This window comes from Zootoca vivipara, chromosome 8, assembly GCF_965207765.1.
Source record: "Zootoca vivipara chromosome 8, rZooViv2.hap1.1, whole genome shotgun sequence".
Taxonomy (NCBI): Eukaryota; Metazoa; Chordata; class Lepidosauria; order Squamata; family Lacertidae; genus Zootoca; species Zootoca vivipara.
Genome location: NC_142591.1, coordinates 14,984,155 through 15,002,021, shown reverse-complemented (window position 1 = coordinate 15,002,021; position 17,867 = coordinate 14,984,155). Strand labels below are relative to the sequence as shown.

Below are 17,867 nucleotides of genomic sequence, written 5' to 3'. Positions count from 1 at the left end.
ACTTTGACATGACACCATAACATCAAATAAAGCCATTTGATTAATTCCTGGCCCACAACATGAGAGTCTACAATAGACTCTGAAAATTTCTCCTGTTTTATTCCCACTTCACTACCATGTAATACCCTTGGATGTCATAAACCTATAGTTTAACATTCAAGTCTTGACTTTGATTTCCGTTTGCAAAAAGCCAGTGAGACTTAGCAAACTACATCTTCATAAGGTTGCCATATCAGTCTGGTTCTGCTGTAGCATGTCGAATATCTGACAAGCCATTGTTTTACATCAAGTTCTGAACACCACTTTCAGTGCCAGAAAATTGCTTTGAGGGCAAGCTGCAAGGGTGTAAGTGTCTTCTGAAACAGCTGAATCACTTTCTTCTTTTGTATTTTACAGAAAGTCCAGGCCTCCTGAGCCATGTCCCTGTTGGAATAAAAATTCTTGACGTCAATGACAACCCTCCAGAGCTTGCTGGAGACTATGACGTAGTTGTCTGTGAGAATGCAAAGCCTAACCAGGTAACCTGATAGTCACACTCTTAATATATTTGAAAGGCACATAGTTTTAAAAAGTGTTTGTTTAATAGAGGAGACTGTAGATGTATGTGTATGTAGCCATGTGATTCAAATATGTAATTTGAATTATACATTTCAGACTGCACTAGAGATCTACAGGACAGCATACAGTGCTTTTATATATACAGGGTTGTACTTAACCAAGTCCTGTTCAGAGTACACCTATTGCAATTAATGAGCCTATGTTAGTCATGCTTATTAGTGGGTCTGAATAGGACCAGGACTGAATACCACCAGATAGATAGATAGATAGATAGATAGATAGATAGATAGATAGATAGATAGATTTAGAGCAGGCATCCCCAAACTGCGGCCCTCCAGATGTTTTGGCCTACAACTCCCATGATCCCTAGCTAACAGGACCAGTGGCCAGGGATGATGGGAATTGTAGTCCAAAACATCTGGAGGGCTGAAGTTTGGGGATGCCTGATTTAGAGCTTAAGAATCCAAAATCTTTCATAAGAAATATACAGTAATCAATCTCCTGAACATATGCAATGAAGAGGCCAGATAGGTATTCCTTGGGAGAAAATCCCAGAGGGCATGGGCCACAGAGAAAGCCATGTGCTAGAGGAAGAAGCTTTCAGAAGATATACTCATCTGGAAGAAGACACGTCCTGATGAAAGTTGGTCCAACAATGTGTAGGAGTTGATGTTTTTTAATGGCTTTGTGAATAGCTCACACAAGAGGCATGCTGATGACAAGTGGACTCCTTTGAATACTGCAGCAATGGCATCCTAGCAGTTTGTCCATGTCAGCTACATCTCCTCTAAGGTCCTGTAACTTATGGTATACAACCATCAATAAACTTTTTGCTGCTGTGGGCTCCTTAAAGGGTGACTAGGCACAGAACTCTCACCTCAAATTCCCATACTTGTTGTCAACCTTTTTCCTGGCTAAGTTGTTTCTGATGTTTTAGAATTGCTTAGTATATTACCGGTATTATTATTATTATTATTATTATTATTATTATTATTATTATTATTACACCCCGCCCATCTGGCTGGGTTTCCCCAGCCACTCTGGGTGGCTTGCAACAAAGATTAAAAATACATTAAAACATCATTTAAATAATTCCTTCCAGTAGCACCTTAGAGACCAACTAAGTTTGTCATTGGTATGAGCTTTCGTGTGCATGCACACTTCTTCAGATATTTCTTGAGTGTGCATGCACACGAAAGCTCATACTAATGACAAACTTAGTTGGTCTCTAAGGTGCTACTGGAAGGAATGTTTTTTATTTTGTTTTGACTATGCCAGACCAACACAGCTTCCTACCTGTAATTAAAACATCAGTCATTAAAAACTTCCCTACACAGATGTCAAACTTCAGATGTCTTCTAAACGTCAGATAGTTGTTTATCTCTTTGACATCTGATGGGAGGGCGTTCCACAGGTTGGGCACCACTACCGAGAAAGCCCTCTGCCTGGTTCCCTGTAACCTATTATTTATTGAATTTATATACCACCCTATACCCGGGGGGTCACAGGGTGGTTCACAGAATGAAATCAAAATATAAAACCACAAAGAACAGTTTTTAAGGGCATCGGATGGCAAGTGCAAATGCACAGAATAAAATGCATCCATTTTGAATTGTATTCCAGCAATCTGCCGATGTGGGTGGATGACAGAGGTTTTATTTTCCCAGGTCTTGTATTTTATTTCCCAGTGCTAGAATGATGTTGTTCAACAGTTTATCTTCATATTTGCATAGGACAAAATAAAACCACATAGCTGCTGTGTCTTTTCTTATCCTGCAATTCAGTGCTGAGTTACAACAGGGGAAATAACATAAACCCTGGTGTAACTGTCTCTCAGATTTAATCATTTTGCCTGGCAATGCAAATGTTAACTGTTATTGCACTATGTCAGCAATGCTGGCTCTAACTGAAAGATGGCTTTTGAATGTCAATGCAGTGCCATTGTGCTTAATACTGAGCACAGATTGCAGATATCTGATGTATATTCGCTTCATTACACCTTGTAGGTGAGAATGCTTCACTCCTCTCTTCTGGAATGTTAAATAATGGGATTACATGGTATGAATTCTATTCCATTCTAGAGTCGACTCTCTTTGGAATATTTCAAACCACTCTGAGAATCAGCAGTAAACATATCACAATTCTTTGGACTTCTTTCAAAATTCCTCAGATGTTTTCCCTGAGGAGGACCCCTTGCCCCACCAACTCACTTTGAATCTAACCATAAGTGAAAGTTTGGAAGCATCTATGCAATTCCAAATATTTGTACACCATTATTGCAAATTGTTAACAAGGGCAGTTCTTTGAATTTCCCTTTTTTATCCTACACAATAGGATCCAATGCAAGGTAGGAATTTTGTGCTGGGAAATAAATTTCTTGCAAAAGAAAATCAAGCAAAGGCAAACAAAAATTCTCAGGGGCGGGATTAGAAATCCCAAGGAGAATGGAATCACTGAACTGTAGCATGCCAATATTAGGCCTGGTTATGAAAATAAACTTATATGTGAAAATACTTAAGTGACACGTTAATCCTCCTCTGTTAGTATTAATGCAAATGTCTTACTAACAGAATGTCTTTGAATTTAAGAATTTAAAACAGAATGACATACATTCTGAGCATGTGTTTAGTTCATTTGACATTGTTGCTGAAATGTGTTGAGCAAAGAAATAAAACAGTAGTAGCAGCAGCAATGATGATGATGATGATGATGATGCAGCTAATGGAAAAATAGTCATACTATGACACTAGACATGTAGAAAATTGTGAAAGAAAGCTCAGCTTACAAGATCCTGCCAAGTTCTGCCCAAATTTGAATCCAGTTCAAAGTTCATCACATCCACAATTCAATTTTCCTTCCAGGTTATCCAGACTATCGGTGCCACGGACAGAGATGACTTTGCAAATGGTCAGAGATTCCACTTTTCTCTGGACAACAGTTTCCCTTTGAATCCCAACTTTACGCTAAAGGACAATGAAGGTAAATCACACATTGCTCAGCAAGCAAGGCTTGGTGTTTGCCTGGGATGTCTCGTTGAACAGAATGACATCTTTTCTCTTATCCTTTTTTTTGTCAGTGGGTGAAAACCACCATCTGTCATGGCAGAAGTGGTTTATATAGCAAGGACTTCATATTCATAACCTTTGCGTTGTGAATGATGAATATCTAGGAATCGTTTTGGAAGAAAATAACCTTGTAATATTTCCTCCCTGCTCCGTATTTTATTAGCTTACTCTGCATGTTATTTAAAGGTGGTTTTTTTTTTTTTTAGAGTTCTGTTGGGTTATAGAGTTGTACTTTAGCTTCTTGCTTGAGTAACACTAAGACCAGCATCATAACGGAGACTACTTTTTTTTAAAAAAAAAAATTGTTGCATTTATACATTACTTGTATAATGGATAAATCTTCTGGCTAGTTTACAAACATTATTAACAATACAAAATGGAAAGCAAAGTTCAAAACAATGAAATCGGTTATAGACAATATAAATTAGCACTATGAAAATAATCTAAAATGCAAATAATCTAAAACTAGTAGACTGTGGCATAAAACCATTTTAACTCTTAACAAGGGGATAATCACTTGGTGCAAGAATTTAAAAGCAACAAACAAATATATCTGTTATTATTAAAAGGGTTGGTGAGAATAAGCATCTCCCCTGCCCCCTTCAGCTAGTCAGTGTTCTGTGCCTGCTTATTCTTCAATCATCTTTTCCTTCTCCATTTTTGTTTCTTGAAGGTGAGTCTATGAACAGCTTTCACATCCTTCCCTGAAAACATTAAAGATAGCTTCCATATTCATTCATTTGTTTGTTCATTTATAACATTTTTATCACACTTTTCAGTCAAACGGGCTCGCAGAGCAGCTTGCATACAATCAAGAAATAAGAGGACATTCCCTACCCATTGCATTAAAAGCCAAGATACACATCATTAAAGGAAAGGGGGATGGGGAGGGCAGGCAGGAGAGGCAACTCAGGCACCAATTGTTAAAGTCATATTGAGTTTGAAGTTGAATGGAGCTTCTTAGTATAAACTAGGGAGAAGAAGAAGAGTTTGGACTTGATATTCTGCCTTTCACTCCCCCTAAAGGAGTCTCAAAGCGGCTAACAATCTCCTTTCCCTTCCTCCCCCACAACAAACACTCTGTGAGGTGAGTGAGGCTGAGAGACTTCAGAGAAGTATGACTAGCCCAAGGTCACCCAGCAGCTGCATAAGGAGGAGCGGGGAAGCGAACCCGGTTCCCCAGATCACGAGTCCACCGCTCTTAACCACTTACACCACCTATCCAGACAACATAATTTTCTGTACCCTATTTATAACTACACCATTCTCTTTCTTCATCCTCTTTTGCCAGTCACACCATTCCATTCTTCCTCCTTCCCAGTTTATTTAGTTAAAAACAAAACAAAACAGCTTTTAGCCATTCTGTGGCAAATGAATTTTCATTTATTTGGGGGCTTGGGAGGCACTGTCACATTAGGATTGTTTGTTTGTTTCCCTAAATATCATTGGACCTCTGCAAACTGTGGGACTACCCCGAATGTGCCAAGGTGTAGGTGGTGTGATTTTTCACTACATTTGTTCAAGCACACAAAGCGTTGAAGCAAAAGAATGAGAACGATACTTCACAATAATTAAAGACAATTGAGAAATCCAAAGAACGGCATTTAGGGTTTCTACTTTCTTAACCATTTGGGCATTGCATTTAGTAGATCAAAATGCAATTACACCCTTCCCCAAAAAGTATTTGAAACAGTGATAAAAAAAGAATTTGAAACAGTGATATTTTTTGTGTGATTTTAAAGCACATGAGTTCTGTTTATTGGGCCCTTAAATATGTGGAGGGCTTTGCTGTTTCTCTTAAAGAATACAAATGTGTGCAAATAGCTGAACCCCCCCAAAAAAACATAAGAACCTGTGAACAAGGTAAGATTTGTCAGGTCTCACCTGAAAAATGTTATAAAATGAAACCTAAAGATACAGATATATAATACCCATCTTTAATCATATTTTTATAGCCTAAATCAGTTGAAAGACTTCATGCAAGTAGTGTAGGGCAACGAATTAAAATTTGCCAGAAGGAAAAGCACAAGGCAGGATCTGCCATATCCGCTTCTCCTGGTATTTTATGGTAATATGTTTTTAAAAAATCCTCAAATTGTGAATAATAAATGAACAAGTATTCTCTGAAGTGCTCTGGTATTCACTTGCCATAGCTCTACCATTATATCTCTGTTGCTTTGGGAGTTTCCCCAAAGTCTTTATTCAATACATTTTCCAGTACAGTAGCTCAATATAACTAGTCTGAGATAAACATACTCTTTGGCAAGGAGGAAGAGGGATACAGTTGCCCTGGGTGGACTGTGGGTTTTGGGGAATCATGCTTCCAAACTTTTATAGACTTTGTTGCATTTCAGGCAGATGTTATCTGCTAGCTAAAGTTCCAAGGCTGAAATTTATATAATTAGGATCCTCAAGCTGAGGTGACTTGCATAACCATCTAACTCCATGTGAGGCGAGATTCATGTGGAAAAATGGAATACATAATCATCTGTCTTTCTGGCCAGGAAGTCAAGCATGTGCTGATGGGCTCGTTACAAAGTTCCAGCTGGCAGATTTAACAAAACAAAAAAAGTCACACTGATTCAACCCTGTTTGAACAGGGAGCCAGGCAATCTCCTCATCTTAATTCAGTACCTCACTCTTCAGGAGCTTCAGGTTCCTTTCTTCCAAGATTCACATTATTCAAGAAAATATGCCTTACTATTTAGATTGTAAGGTCAAAAGAAATATATTTGACAAGCCTGTTCAGAAGATACTTGGCTGTATCTAGCCCAGGCATCCCCAAACTGCGGCCCTCCAGATGTTTTGGCCTACAACTCCCATGATCCCTAGCTAACAGGACCAGTGGTCAGGGATGATGGGAATTGTAGTCCAAAACATCTGGAGGGCCGAAGTTTGGGGATGCCTGATCTAGACCAATAAAAGGTCTTATGGTACCAACAGTGATAGGTGCTGGATTTTTTTTAAAAAAAATATTCATGAAGAATACTCATGTCAGAATATAAAATAGTGTTAAAGATTTGGGAGGATCCTCCCTCCCAACCCTAGAAATTAATAATAGGTAGGGTTTTGACTATCTGTAGTATTGAAAGGAAGATTGGAGGTCACTGGAAAAGTACAGGCTAAGATTCCTTCCCAAGCCACAGCCTTACCTGGGATAGTCATTAACATGGGAAATGGGGTTGATGGTCTGGGCAGGCAAAGGTTGCCATGGTGATGGGGTGTGGGTTTGAAGTGACAGGAAAAGAGAGTTTTTTTAATAAGGTGTGCTGGGAAGAAGATGGGAGAAAAAGAAGACTGGGAGCCATCTTGGACAGGCTGGCTGAAGGCTGGCTGGTAAAGATGGCTTAGACTTCAGGGCTGCACTGCTGTGGGAGACAAACCCCTCTTGAAATTACCATGCTGTAAGATCTGGTCTCCCTCCATGCAGACTGAAAGTGTATATAGGTGAAGAAACCATATTTCTTAAAGCTACAACAGTCTCCACAGTGTCTCAATTATCCAAAGGAACACAGACCCTCAGTGAGTGCTTGGAACCCCATGGAGTCTTGCTGTCATTCAGCGGGGGGGGGGGAGGCACCCAACTTTTGTTGCAATATATTCTCACTCAGAAATGTTTCTGTTGAGTATAGTGAAGTGTTTGAGTTCCAGTGGAAAGACAATGCAGTTTATTTAATACTAGGGCTGTGAACAGTCCCCCAGTTCTATTTGGGGACCTGTTCCAGCGCTCCAGAACAGCTTCAATCTGACCCAGACTATCCCTCCCCTCCTTGTCACCTGAGTGGCCTCCTTTAGACAACCACAGTGAAATCCTGGGTTTTCGGATCAGGATCTGGAATAAGGCCATTGGAGTTGCTTTAAAAAGACAAATGCCTGACTGCATACGAGCACAGATCTTCATTCTCCAAAGCTTTCAAAGGGAGTCCAGGGGTCAGGGGCCTTTTGGAATCATGACCTTTTGCTTCATTCTTCCTTTTTAGAGGATTGATGTATTTAAAGAAAAAATAAAATAATGACTTGTACATATTTATTTTATCCTGCAAATATCCTCACCTCACCCCGATTTGACAAGCTTTTCCAACGCTTTTTTTTTTAAAAAAAGCTCTGGTCTTCCTAGATTCCTTCAACCATTATATTGTTACAGTTGCCAACTTCATCTTTCAGATTTTGTTTCATTGTGTCTCAAACTTGCCTTGGGATTTTTTTTTAAAAAAATACATCCTTTCCATCTTTTGTGCTTTTCATTTCTTACCCCCCGCCCCACCCCTGGCTTGGATTTTCATCTTCAGAATATCCTTTTCCCTGTCTGTTGTTATCTGTTCCTTTGTCTCATATCTGCCCTCCCATTTCCATTCTCTCCCCACCCTTTGGAGCTTTGCAGCTAATCTTCTGTGCTTAAATTCTTTCATCATCCCTTGACTGCTACTCATGCCTTCTGTGTGAATTTAAACTTTATTCCACCCTGGCTCACTTTTTTCCGCTCATGAAAAGCTTGTCTCCACGTCTTCTCTTTTTAAGTCAGCAGGTTTGTCATGGCTGCTGTACCCAAATGTAATGGGTCACTTACTCTTTTTTCAAAAAATGATTGCTGCATGGGGCAAAGAGGAGGCTATGCTTTCCTGATCAGCTGTAAAAAGACTGCCTAGCCTGGCAATAGCCAATGTGGTGTCCTCCATATCTTGGGCTCCATCACCCTCAGCAAGCATTGGCCAGTGATGAGAATTAAAATCCAATACTATCTGGACAGCACCATGTTGGCTAACTCTGGCCTAGCCAATAATCCCAGGCATGTTAAGCAAGAGAATGGATGGATGGAGCACCTAACCTGGTCTATTTGTATTTTCAAGGCTGTGGTTGCTGTTAATAGTTCGTTTCCGAGCACAATTCAAAGTGTTGGTACTGACCTTTAAAGCCCTAAACGGCCTCAGTCCTATATACCTGAAGGAGCGTCTCCACCCACATTGCTCAGCCAGCGCCGAGGGCCTTCTGGTGGTTTCCTCACTGCAAGAAGCAAAGCTACAGGGAACCAGGCAGAGGGCCTTCTTGGTAGTGGCACCTACCCTGTGGAACACCCTCCCATCAGATGTCAAGGAGATAAACAACTACCTGACATTTAGAAAACACCTAAAGGCAGCCCTGTTTAGGGAAGTTTTTAATCTGTGATATTTTAATGTATTTTGGTATTTGTTGGAAGCCGCCCAGAGTGGCCACTGTGGTCATCTGCAAGGGATTCCCACATGGGTGGGGTTGATGTTGCCATTCTTTAACTACAAAGACACTTATCCAGGAGCTGTAACCTTCAATTTTTAACTCCGTCTTGGGACAAGGAAGGAACCACTCAACATTACCTTTTGGCAACTCTATGTAACTAAATTGGGGTGGCGCTGTGGGTTAAACCACAGAGTCTAGGGCTTGCTGATCAGAAGGTCGGCAGTTCGAATCCCTGCAACGGGGTGAGCTCCTGTTGTTCGGTCCCAGCTCCTGCCCACCTAGCAGTTCGAAAGCACATCAAAGTGCAAGTAGATAAACAGGGACCACTGCAGCGGGAAGGTAAACGGCGTTTCCGTGCGCTGCTCTGGTTCACCAGAAGCACCTTTGTCATGCTGGCCACATGACCCGGAAGCTGTCTGCAGACAAACACCGGCTCCCTCGGCCTATAGAGCGCCGCAACCCCAGAGTTGGACTCGACTGGACCGGATGGTCAGGGGCCCCTTTACCTTTACCTTTATGTAACTATAGGATATGACGATGCACCTTTCTAAGTATGCTATCAGCAGTATGGTGTATATATTTCTGCAGGGACCATGCTTTCTTCCCCTTCTAAAACTGCTCTGCTGGCTTTATTCATTTGAGCTGACCTATGGCAGAATGAAATTTTGAAGATCACGCTGCAACCCTTTCATGAAGTCACTCTTAAATAGTATAGCGTTCATAAATGCCAGTCTATTCAGGCTCTCATACTCTTTATTAGCTTGGAATCTAGACCAGTAGAATCTCATAGAATCTCATTATAACTTCAGGGGGGAATGCTGTTGCAACTATTAAAGATTTTTCAGTTAGCCGACAGCAAAGCAAGGAAGTCAGACCCTGCTACTACTTTCATATTAAAAAAAAAAGAAGAAGTAAGAGTAAGGCAACAAGGGGCTTTTATACTTTTAAAGCTTTTAAACTAGTTTCTCTACATCATGCCGTAGCAGAAAAAGATAAATTCCTATGTTGGTTTTTTTCTACTTCAGGTTAGATTTTTATGTGAAATGTACTGTATAGACAATGATACATGATACGGTATCTTTATTGATTGCAAAAGTGTGTGGATGTGATATGAAGTCACTTACTAGTATTTTGAATCAAGGCTTTAAATGAAACCGTGTGCAGGAAAATCAGAACCAGGGCAGATCTTGCCTGCCTACTCACAAAATGCCAAAAGGTTCTCCTTTTCAAATCAGTTGTTCGGGAAAATGAAATCGGTGTAGTCCATTACGAGGACTCCAGCCCCATAATGCAAGTGATTGGTGGGGAAAAACAAAACCAGCAAGTGTTGATGAAGGCAGAGCTCAAATGTGGGCCCAGCGAATAAGCTAGCTTGCCAGATTTGAAAACCACAACAGCTTGAAGCCATGATAAACTCCAGCCCCACAAGAAGGCAAGCTCCATTGGGGGGGGGTGCTTCAGAAATTCACTCCTTTTGAATTCTGAACTGAAGAGATACAATAATGGAATCATAGAATTGTAGAGTTGGATGAAGGGTCATCTAGTCCAACCCCAGGCAATGCAGGAATCTCAACTAAAGCATCCATGACAGAATAAACTAGTAGTTGAGCTAAATCACCTATGAAATATTTGAAGAGAAACTAAAAAAAAAAAGGTCTGTGATTAACTTTGTATGGCAAGAAAGCAGAGCCACTGTTTTTAAAAAGGCAAAAAGGAGACGGCTTCCTCCACCCCTTGTTATATATGTAAAAATAAAAAAGGAATCCAGCAAGAATAATATTGCTTGAATTGTAATCTTATATTAGAAGTGGATTGACTCTTACTTAGTGCCCTGATTTTAAATAGATGCAAATGGTGTGATGTGACATTGTATTGCTGTTCGTTGTCCACAACTGGGGGGGGGGAGAGAGAGAAGAGATTCTGCCTTGTTGAAAAGGGTTGTATGAACTTTTTCACCAAGATGGAGCTTGAGATTGCCCCTTTATTGCCTTGTGGGCTACTAGCACATCTATATGGGTGAGGGAGTGGAGGGCATGGGATAAGACCAGAATGTCCGGCGGCGATTGGAGGATGGATTGTGGCTAACATATTGAGGTTGAATCCTGACAAGACAGAAGTACTGTTTTGCGGGGACAGGGGGCAGGCAGGTATAGAGGACTCCCTGGTCCTGAATGGGGGTAACTGTGCCCCTGAAGGACCAGGGGCACAGCCTGGGAGTCATTTTTTACTCACAGCTGTCCATAGAGGTAGAGGTCAATTCTGTGTCCAGGGCAGCTGTCTACCTGCTCCATCTGGTACGCAGGCTGAGACCCTACCTGCCCGCAGACTGTCTCGCCAGAGTGGCACATGCTCTAGTTATCTCCCACTTGGACTACTGCAATGCACTCTACATGGGACTACCTTTGAAGGTGACCCAGAAACTACCATTAATCCAGAATGCGGCAGCTAGACTGGTGACTGGAAGTGGCTGCCGAGATAAGGTTACTAGATGTCCCCGTTTCCCAGGGACAGGCCCCGGATTTACAAATCAGTCCCTGAACAAAATTCATTGAAGTTAAAAAGTGTCCCTGGATTCAATGGAAAAAACATCTGGTAACCTTACACCGAGACCATATAACAGTGGTCCAGAAAGACCTGTATTGGCTCCCAGTATGTTTCCGAGCACAATGCAAAGTGTTAGTGCTGACCTTTAAAGCCCTAAATGGCTTCAACCCAGTATACCTGAAGGAGCATCTCCACCCCCCATCGTTCAGCCTGGACACTGAGGTCCAGCTCCGAGGGCCTTCTAGTGGTTCCCTCACTGCGAAAAGTGAAGTTACAAGGAACCAGGCATAGAACAACAGTGGTGCCCGCCCTGTGGAATGCCCTCCCACCAGACTTCTAGAGGACATCTGAAGGCAACCCTGTTTAGGGAAGTTTTTAAAGTTTGATGTTTTATTGTGTTTTTTTCAATACAGTGGTACCTCGGGTTAAGAACTTAATTCGTTCTGGAGGTCCGTTCTTAACCTGAAACTGTTCTTAACCTGAGGTACCACTTTAGCTAATGGGGCCTCCCACTGCCGCCACACCGCCGCTGCACGATTTCTGTTCTCACCCTGAAGCAAAGTTCTTAACCCGAGGTACTATTTCTGGGTTAACGGAGTCTGTAACCTGAAGCGTCTGTAACCCAAGGTACCACTGTATTCTGTTCGGAGCCGCCCAGAGTGGCTGGGGAAATCCAGCCCGATGGGCGGGGAATAAATAATAAATGATGATTATGATGATGATGATTAAGATCACTCTGACTCACTTTCTCTTCTTGTAGATAACACAGCCAGTATCCTGACCAGGCGGAGGAGATTTAGTCGGACGACCCAGGATGTGTATTACCTCCCCGTGGTGATCTCTGACGGAGGGATTCCTTCTCTCAGCAGTAGCGCCACCCTTGTGATACGAGTGTGTGCATGTGAAAGAGATGGGAGGGTGAGGACCTGCCACGCAGAGGCATTCCTCTCCTCTGCAGGATTGAGTACAGGAGCCTTAATTGCCATCTTGCTGTGTGTCATCATTCTCCTGGGTAAGCCTCCCTCAGAATTAAATACAGTACCGGTGTCCTTTCTGCGGCCTTCAGATGATCACAGAAACAATGTGGCTTTTTAGAATATAATGCCATTCTGAATCACTTATGATAGGAGGTAATTAGAAATACAAAGCTTTTATATATATATATATATATATATATATATATATATATATATATAGGTAAAGGCTTTAGCTAAAATTAATAGGACTGAGAAGCCTTTAAAGTAGATAGCTGAACTGCTAGCATCCTGTGGAATTAATTTTGCAGAGGTCACTAAGTAATTAGCACTGCTGATCTACCCAGGTAATTTGGTAAGGTTTCGGGAAGCCACCAATTCGAGTTGCATGTCCAGTACTCTTGGGGGGAGTAATAAAAAGAAGAAAGGGAGGAGAATCTTTTTGAAACAGATTCCTCTGCCAGAAGGACTTTCAGGAGTGTATGAAAGCCATTTGCTAATTATCTCTGTGGGATGAGCTGATAACGACACAAAGCATCATCAAGAGGGGCAGGGGACAGTGCAGGCAAGAAGATGACTCTATTAGATAAATGTCCTTGGAAATGCATTTCCTCTGAATACTTTATGTGCTTAGCTTTATCTGAATAGTACCCATTAGCTAATATTCCCTCTCATTTGGCTCTGACTCAACCTGTTCATACTGTCTTTACATGTATATTTGCACACTGAACAGAGCTTGAGAAGAAAGTCCCTTTGAAGAACAAATGCTGCTCACAATGGGATGAATCTATAATGAACCATATACTAATATTGGTAGAAATTAAAGCAGTGAATCTTTATCCAGATAAAGGAAGTTATTCAATGTATGACTTTATTCTTAAATATCTCCATTAGCAATCTTCGTTGCTTCCATTCTCCAGGGAAATTTTTATTTTATTGTTTGAAATTTCTGATAAGGCCCAACCCATTTTTGCTTGCCCCCCCCCCATAAAACCTTTATAGTCTCATTAAGTGATATTGAAATCCCTCGTTCCCGCCATGTCCTCATCTGAGTGGTTTTGACCAGTGTCCATTTTACAATTGCTTATACCCATTCCCAGTGGCCCCAATCCCGGAAAAAAAGAGTTAGTTATGCTTAAGTTCCAAGAAAATTTGTGATGATAATTTGTGGCAGCCTTTCATCCATCAACCATAACACAAACAAACAAACAAACAGACAAACAAACAAACCAGATTTCCACCACCCCCTATTAATACCTGTGCACAAATTATTAATGTGGCAAGTAGTATCTTCCTAACTTATGTGAAAAATCATTAAGATTTAGACCTATTCAAATATAATATTATGGGTTTTGGGATGCTAGAGTTTGTGGGTGCCTGGATTTAGTGAGTGCTGGTGTTTGACCAGTTTTTTGAGCATTAAGAGGGGCTGCCAGACAAGTTTTCCCATTCAGGAGATTGCCTGGGAGAAGAACCATCAAGTATAAGAAAGGGAATAGGAGAAGAGCCATTAAGAAACAGGTATAGGCAGATATAGGCCGTGCCATACAACAAGTGAGTGGGAGCCCCTCTTTCCACTGAGCGATAGTTGTCAAAAGACAGTGTGAGAGTTTTTAGGAGGTGGAAGTGTCAATATTTCAGTTTGCCTGATGTGAGATAGGGGGAAAGGTGTCAGTCTTTAAGCAGCAAGTTGGGACAGGGGACAGAGGGTCATGGCTTATTTCTGCTGGCATCCAAGACTTTGGCCATGGGAGAACCAAGAACGTTCTCAGATTGTAATGCTGTAAGTCCCTCCATTGTATGCTCAGGTTACAGATATGTGTACATGAACTGTATATGGTAAAGACACAACCGTCTCAGTTGTGCTTCATTGTCCAAAAGGAAACACAGACCCTGGTAAGAGTGCTTGGAACTCCCTGACATCCCACACTGAAATGGAGATTGGGGAGGGCATGTAACAATATTATTAGGATTTAGATATATTTAATTATGGAATCATTATATATACACCACTGCTACAGCTTTAATCTACTGAAGGCAGGTGTTTAATGTCTATCGACCTGTCAGGCAAACTTAATCTCGAGAACAATAATCTTTAATTGGTTTGGTACATTCGTAAACTAAAGTTTTGTTGATGGTTGGTGGGGCCAATTTTAATCAATAAGTGTGGCACATAAGGGCAGACTTGGTTATTTTATTCATTCATTCATTCATTTATTGTTGTCCTGGTGTGTGACTAGAATTGAGCCCATAAAGGAAATTATTAAATATTGCTTTCCTTTTCACAATTAATGGTAGCATTGAGTGGTAAATTATATTTTGATAGTAGGCAAATTTACTGAGAAGGGTTCCAGTCATATTTTTATTTCTTCTTCAAGGCTGTTGTTTTGGATATGTTAGTAGCAAGTAAAGCAAATGTTTCAAGCATGAGGAAGTGAAAACTCTCCCAGAGTATAAAGGTTAGATATTTAAAATCTGGAAAGTAGCCAAAATTGTGTGTGTGTGTGTGTGACACAGATAAAACAAGCTGACAACTGGAGAAGGATAGATTATTCAAAGAAACTGAGAGATACTTGGCTGATATTTGTTGGAATATGAAATATGGGTCTTGTCAAATTCCAGAAAATACATTGATACCCTGTAATTAGATTATGTAATATTATGGGGCAGGGTGGGGGGAGAGAGATTAGTTTAACTTTCACTTCTTACAGTATCTCAGAGAGGAACCTATATTAGAAGTTTTGGTATCATGCACATTTATTTCACTTTAATCAGTTAATAAATTGATAGATGAATCTGTTAAAAGCTATATGATTCATCAGCAAAAAAAAATATATCATTTAATCAGCCAGCAGCCCTTCTAATCTGCTATCTTGAATTTTCTCAGCAATAGTGGTCCTTTTCATCACACTAAGACGCAGCAAAAAGGAGCCTCTGATTATTTCTGAGGAGGACGTTCGGGAAAATGTTGTTACCTATGATGATGAAGGAGGAGGTGAGGAAGACACTGAAGCTTTTGACATCGCTGCCCTGCGAAACCCATCAGCTGCTGAGGAACGGAAGTATCGGAGGGATGTCCGGCCTGAAGTCAAACCCACCCCCAAGCATCCTACTTCATCCTCTCTTGACAGTATAGATGTTCAGGAATTTATTAAGCAAAGATTGGCAGAAGCAGACCTCGATCCTAGTGTGCCCCCATATGATTCCCTACAGACTTACGCATATGAGGGTCAAAGGTCAGAAGCTGGATCTATCAGCTCCTTGGATTCAGCCACTACACATTCTGACCAGGATTATAATTACCTTGGTGACTGGGGACCAGAGTTTAAGAAGCTAGCTGAACTTTATGGAGAAATAGAATCTGAAAGAACAACTTAAGCTATTGTTATCATTCCTCAAATATGGAACATTTTAGTTCCCCAAGCAACTTGGAGACATAACGACACAGTGGTTTAACAGCAAACAATCTTTATCTGAATATATTATAGAAATGCAGTACTTGGAGCAAACTGATGTACACAGTTACTGTAGAAACAAGTGCCCTTTTCACATTTGAAACTGGGTTCTCCAATTGGAAGAAAGTCAAATTTGGAAGAAGAAGAAGAAAAATATATGACCCAAAGGAAAAGATTGTCCCTTTGTGTATATTTTTAATTGCTCAATAAAGTTTGTGGTGCAGTATCAGTAACGATACCCTAAGTAAACCAAGCAATGGCCAATATTACTTTAATATTCCTAAATATACCCAGAGCTACAGTGAGTCTATAGTGATGCCTACTTGTGAGAAGAACAAATCTTATTTGGATAGTTGAAATAATATGTCTAGCTCTGTTTATAAGTTTAGAGGGGTTAAGGTAATGATGGGGAGAGGTCATTCGCTTCTGTTGTAATACATCCCAGGAATGCTACTTCTTTCAGAAGGGTGTAATGGAATTACTCAGTTAAGTGCCATTTTAGTGTCTGCCCATACTAACACCCATCTGAATTTTATTTACATGTCAACATCTATTGGGGGTGACACATTTCAACGGGCCAATCCTAATCTTCTCATCCATGGTGAGCTAATGAACCAAGCATTCTATTGAAACAACCTCCTAACTCCACCCTCCCACTGCCAGAACTTTGCTGTTACTGAGTGGTATCGAAGCTGTTGCTTCCATTTTTATTGTTATTTTGCCTGCTATTTTTAACAGCATTTCAAATACAACAAGAGATTTTTTTTTAAAAAAAAATAAATCGAACAATTTATAATGTCTTTCTGCAATGAAGGAGAAGATGAAAAGGCTTTCTCGGTTTTGTTTTGTTTTTAAGTCATTGTTTTATTATGTGTTAAGCTATGCAACAGCTTGGGTTGCCTGCTCTTCATTGGGATTGGTGAATGTAGATAAGATATTACCAATCATATGCTGCTCTAAATCCAAAAAAGAAAATTGTCACTGGATAAGGTGTTGTCATAGCCATTTGCTGTATATTCACAGGATGGCATATAGAGCATTATCAGGCAATTCCAATGTCAGGTTCAGCATCCATGGGAAGACTTTGGGTGCAACGAACAACCTGAAGGCAAACGAGGCGATTCCCAGAAACGGGTCTGGGTCGTGCAATGCAATGGTCCAAAGGGCAGCACCAGTACAAGACATGCACATCACTGGAGTGCAAAGTAGAGCTGTAAAAGTACCTTAAAATGTTCTCAAAATTTATTGTAAGACAATAGAACTACTATTTCCTGTGGCAACACCCAATATGTTTGGAGGGACATGCCCTTATTTTATGTCTTAATTATTTAAGTTTGGTAAGTATATGTAAGATTTATGCTGTTTTGGGTCACTTGTTGAAGATTGTATGCATATTTTATATTACTTCTAGTGTATTTTAAATCCAGCTTTATACAGATGAAGCTGCTTGGGTCCTTCAAAACATGTTGGGTATTCCATTAAAAATAAATAAATAAAAGATTTATTCTATTGTAATAAACATTGACAAAGGAAGATATAGTTCTTAAATCCATTGATTAATTTGTGGCCTCTGTATCAGAAGGGGGGCGGGGTCTATTGTTTGAATAAGGAAACAGAGCCAAGAAAAGATTGTATTAGTTATGACAGTTTGTTTTAGTATTTTAGTTTATACTTCATTTAGTTATGATCTTGTTGCATAGCTAGATATTATGGAGTTGTTTGTTAGGGATGCATTTGTGTGTTTGAGAGGGAGAGGGAGAGAGAGGGGGGGGAGGGAGAGGGAGAGGGAGTGGGAGAGGGAGAGGGAAGCACCACTCTTGTTTTTTCTTGTTTTTGTGACACCAAATTAATTTTACAAGTGTGGCAAGGCAAAAGGGGGTACTTATTTCATTGCAAGTCAGTTTTTGCAGGAACACAGCACAGGTAATAACTAGGTGGGGAATGCGAGGTGCTTTTTCTGTTCAGTGGTGAGATCTTGAAGTTAGTAGAGGTTACAGGTAGGTAGCCGTGTTGGTCTGGATCGAAGTAAAATAAAAAAATTCCTTCAGTAGCACCTTAAA

At 40.5% G+C, this 17,867-nt stretch overlaps 1 protein-coding gene across 1 annotated transcript in view; it reads left to right on the top strand.

Annotated features, from left to right (window-relative positions):
* CDH18 (cadherin 18) overlaps positions 1 to 17,359 on the top strand; it is a 564,188-nt gene extending 546,829 nt beyond the window's left edge. Inside the window, exons 12-15 of the mRNA XM_035126031.3 lie at positions 397 to 518; positions 3,420 to 3,537; positions 12,139 to 12,390; positions 15,240 to 17,359. Of these exons, the coding sequence (XP_034981922.3) occupies positions 397 to 518; positions 3,420 to 3,537; positions 12,139 to 12,390; positions 15,240 to 15,730 (983 nt within the window). The 3' untranslated portion in view covers positions 15,731 to 17,359. The remainder of the gene's footprint in view (positions 1 to 396; positions 519 to 3,419; positions 3,538 to 12,138; positions 12,391 to 15,239) is intronic.
* Positions 17,360 to 17,867: the final 508 nt, after the last annotated feature.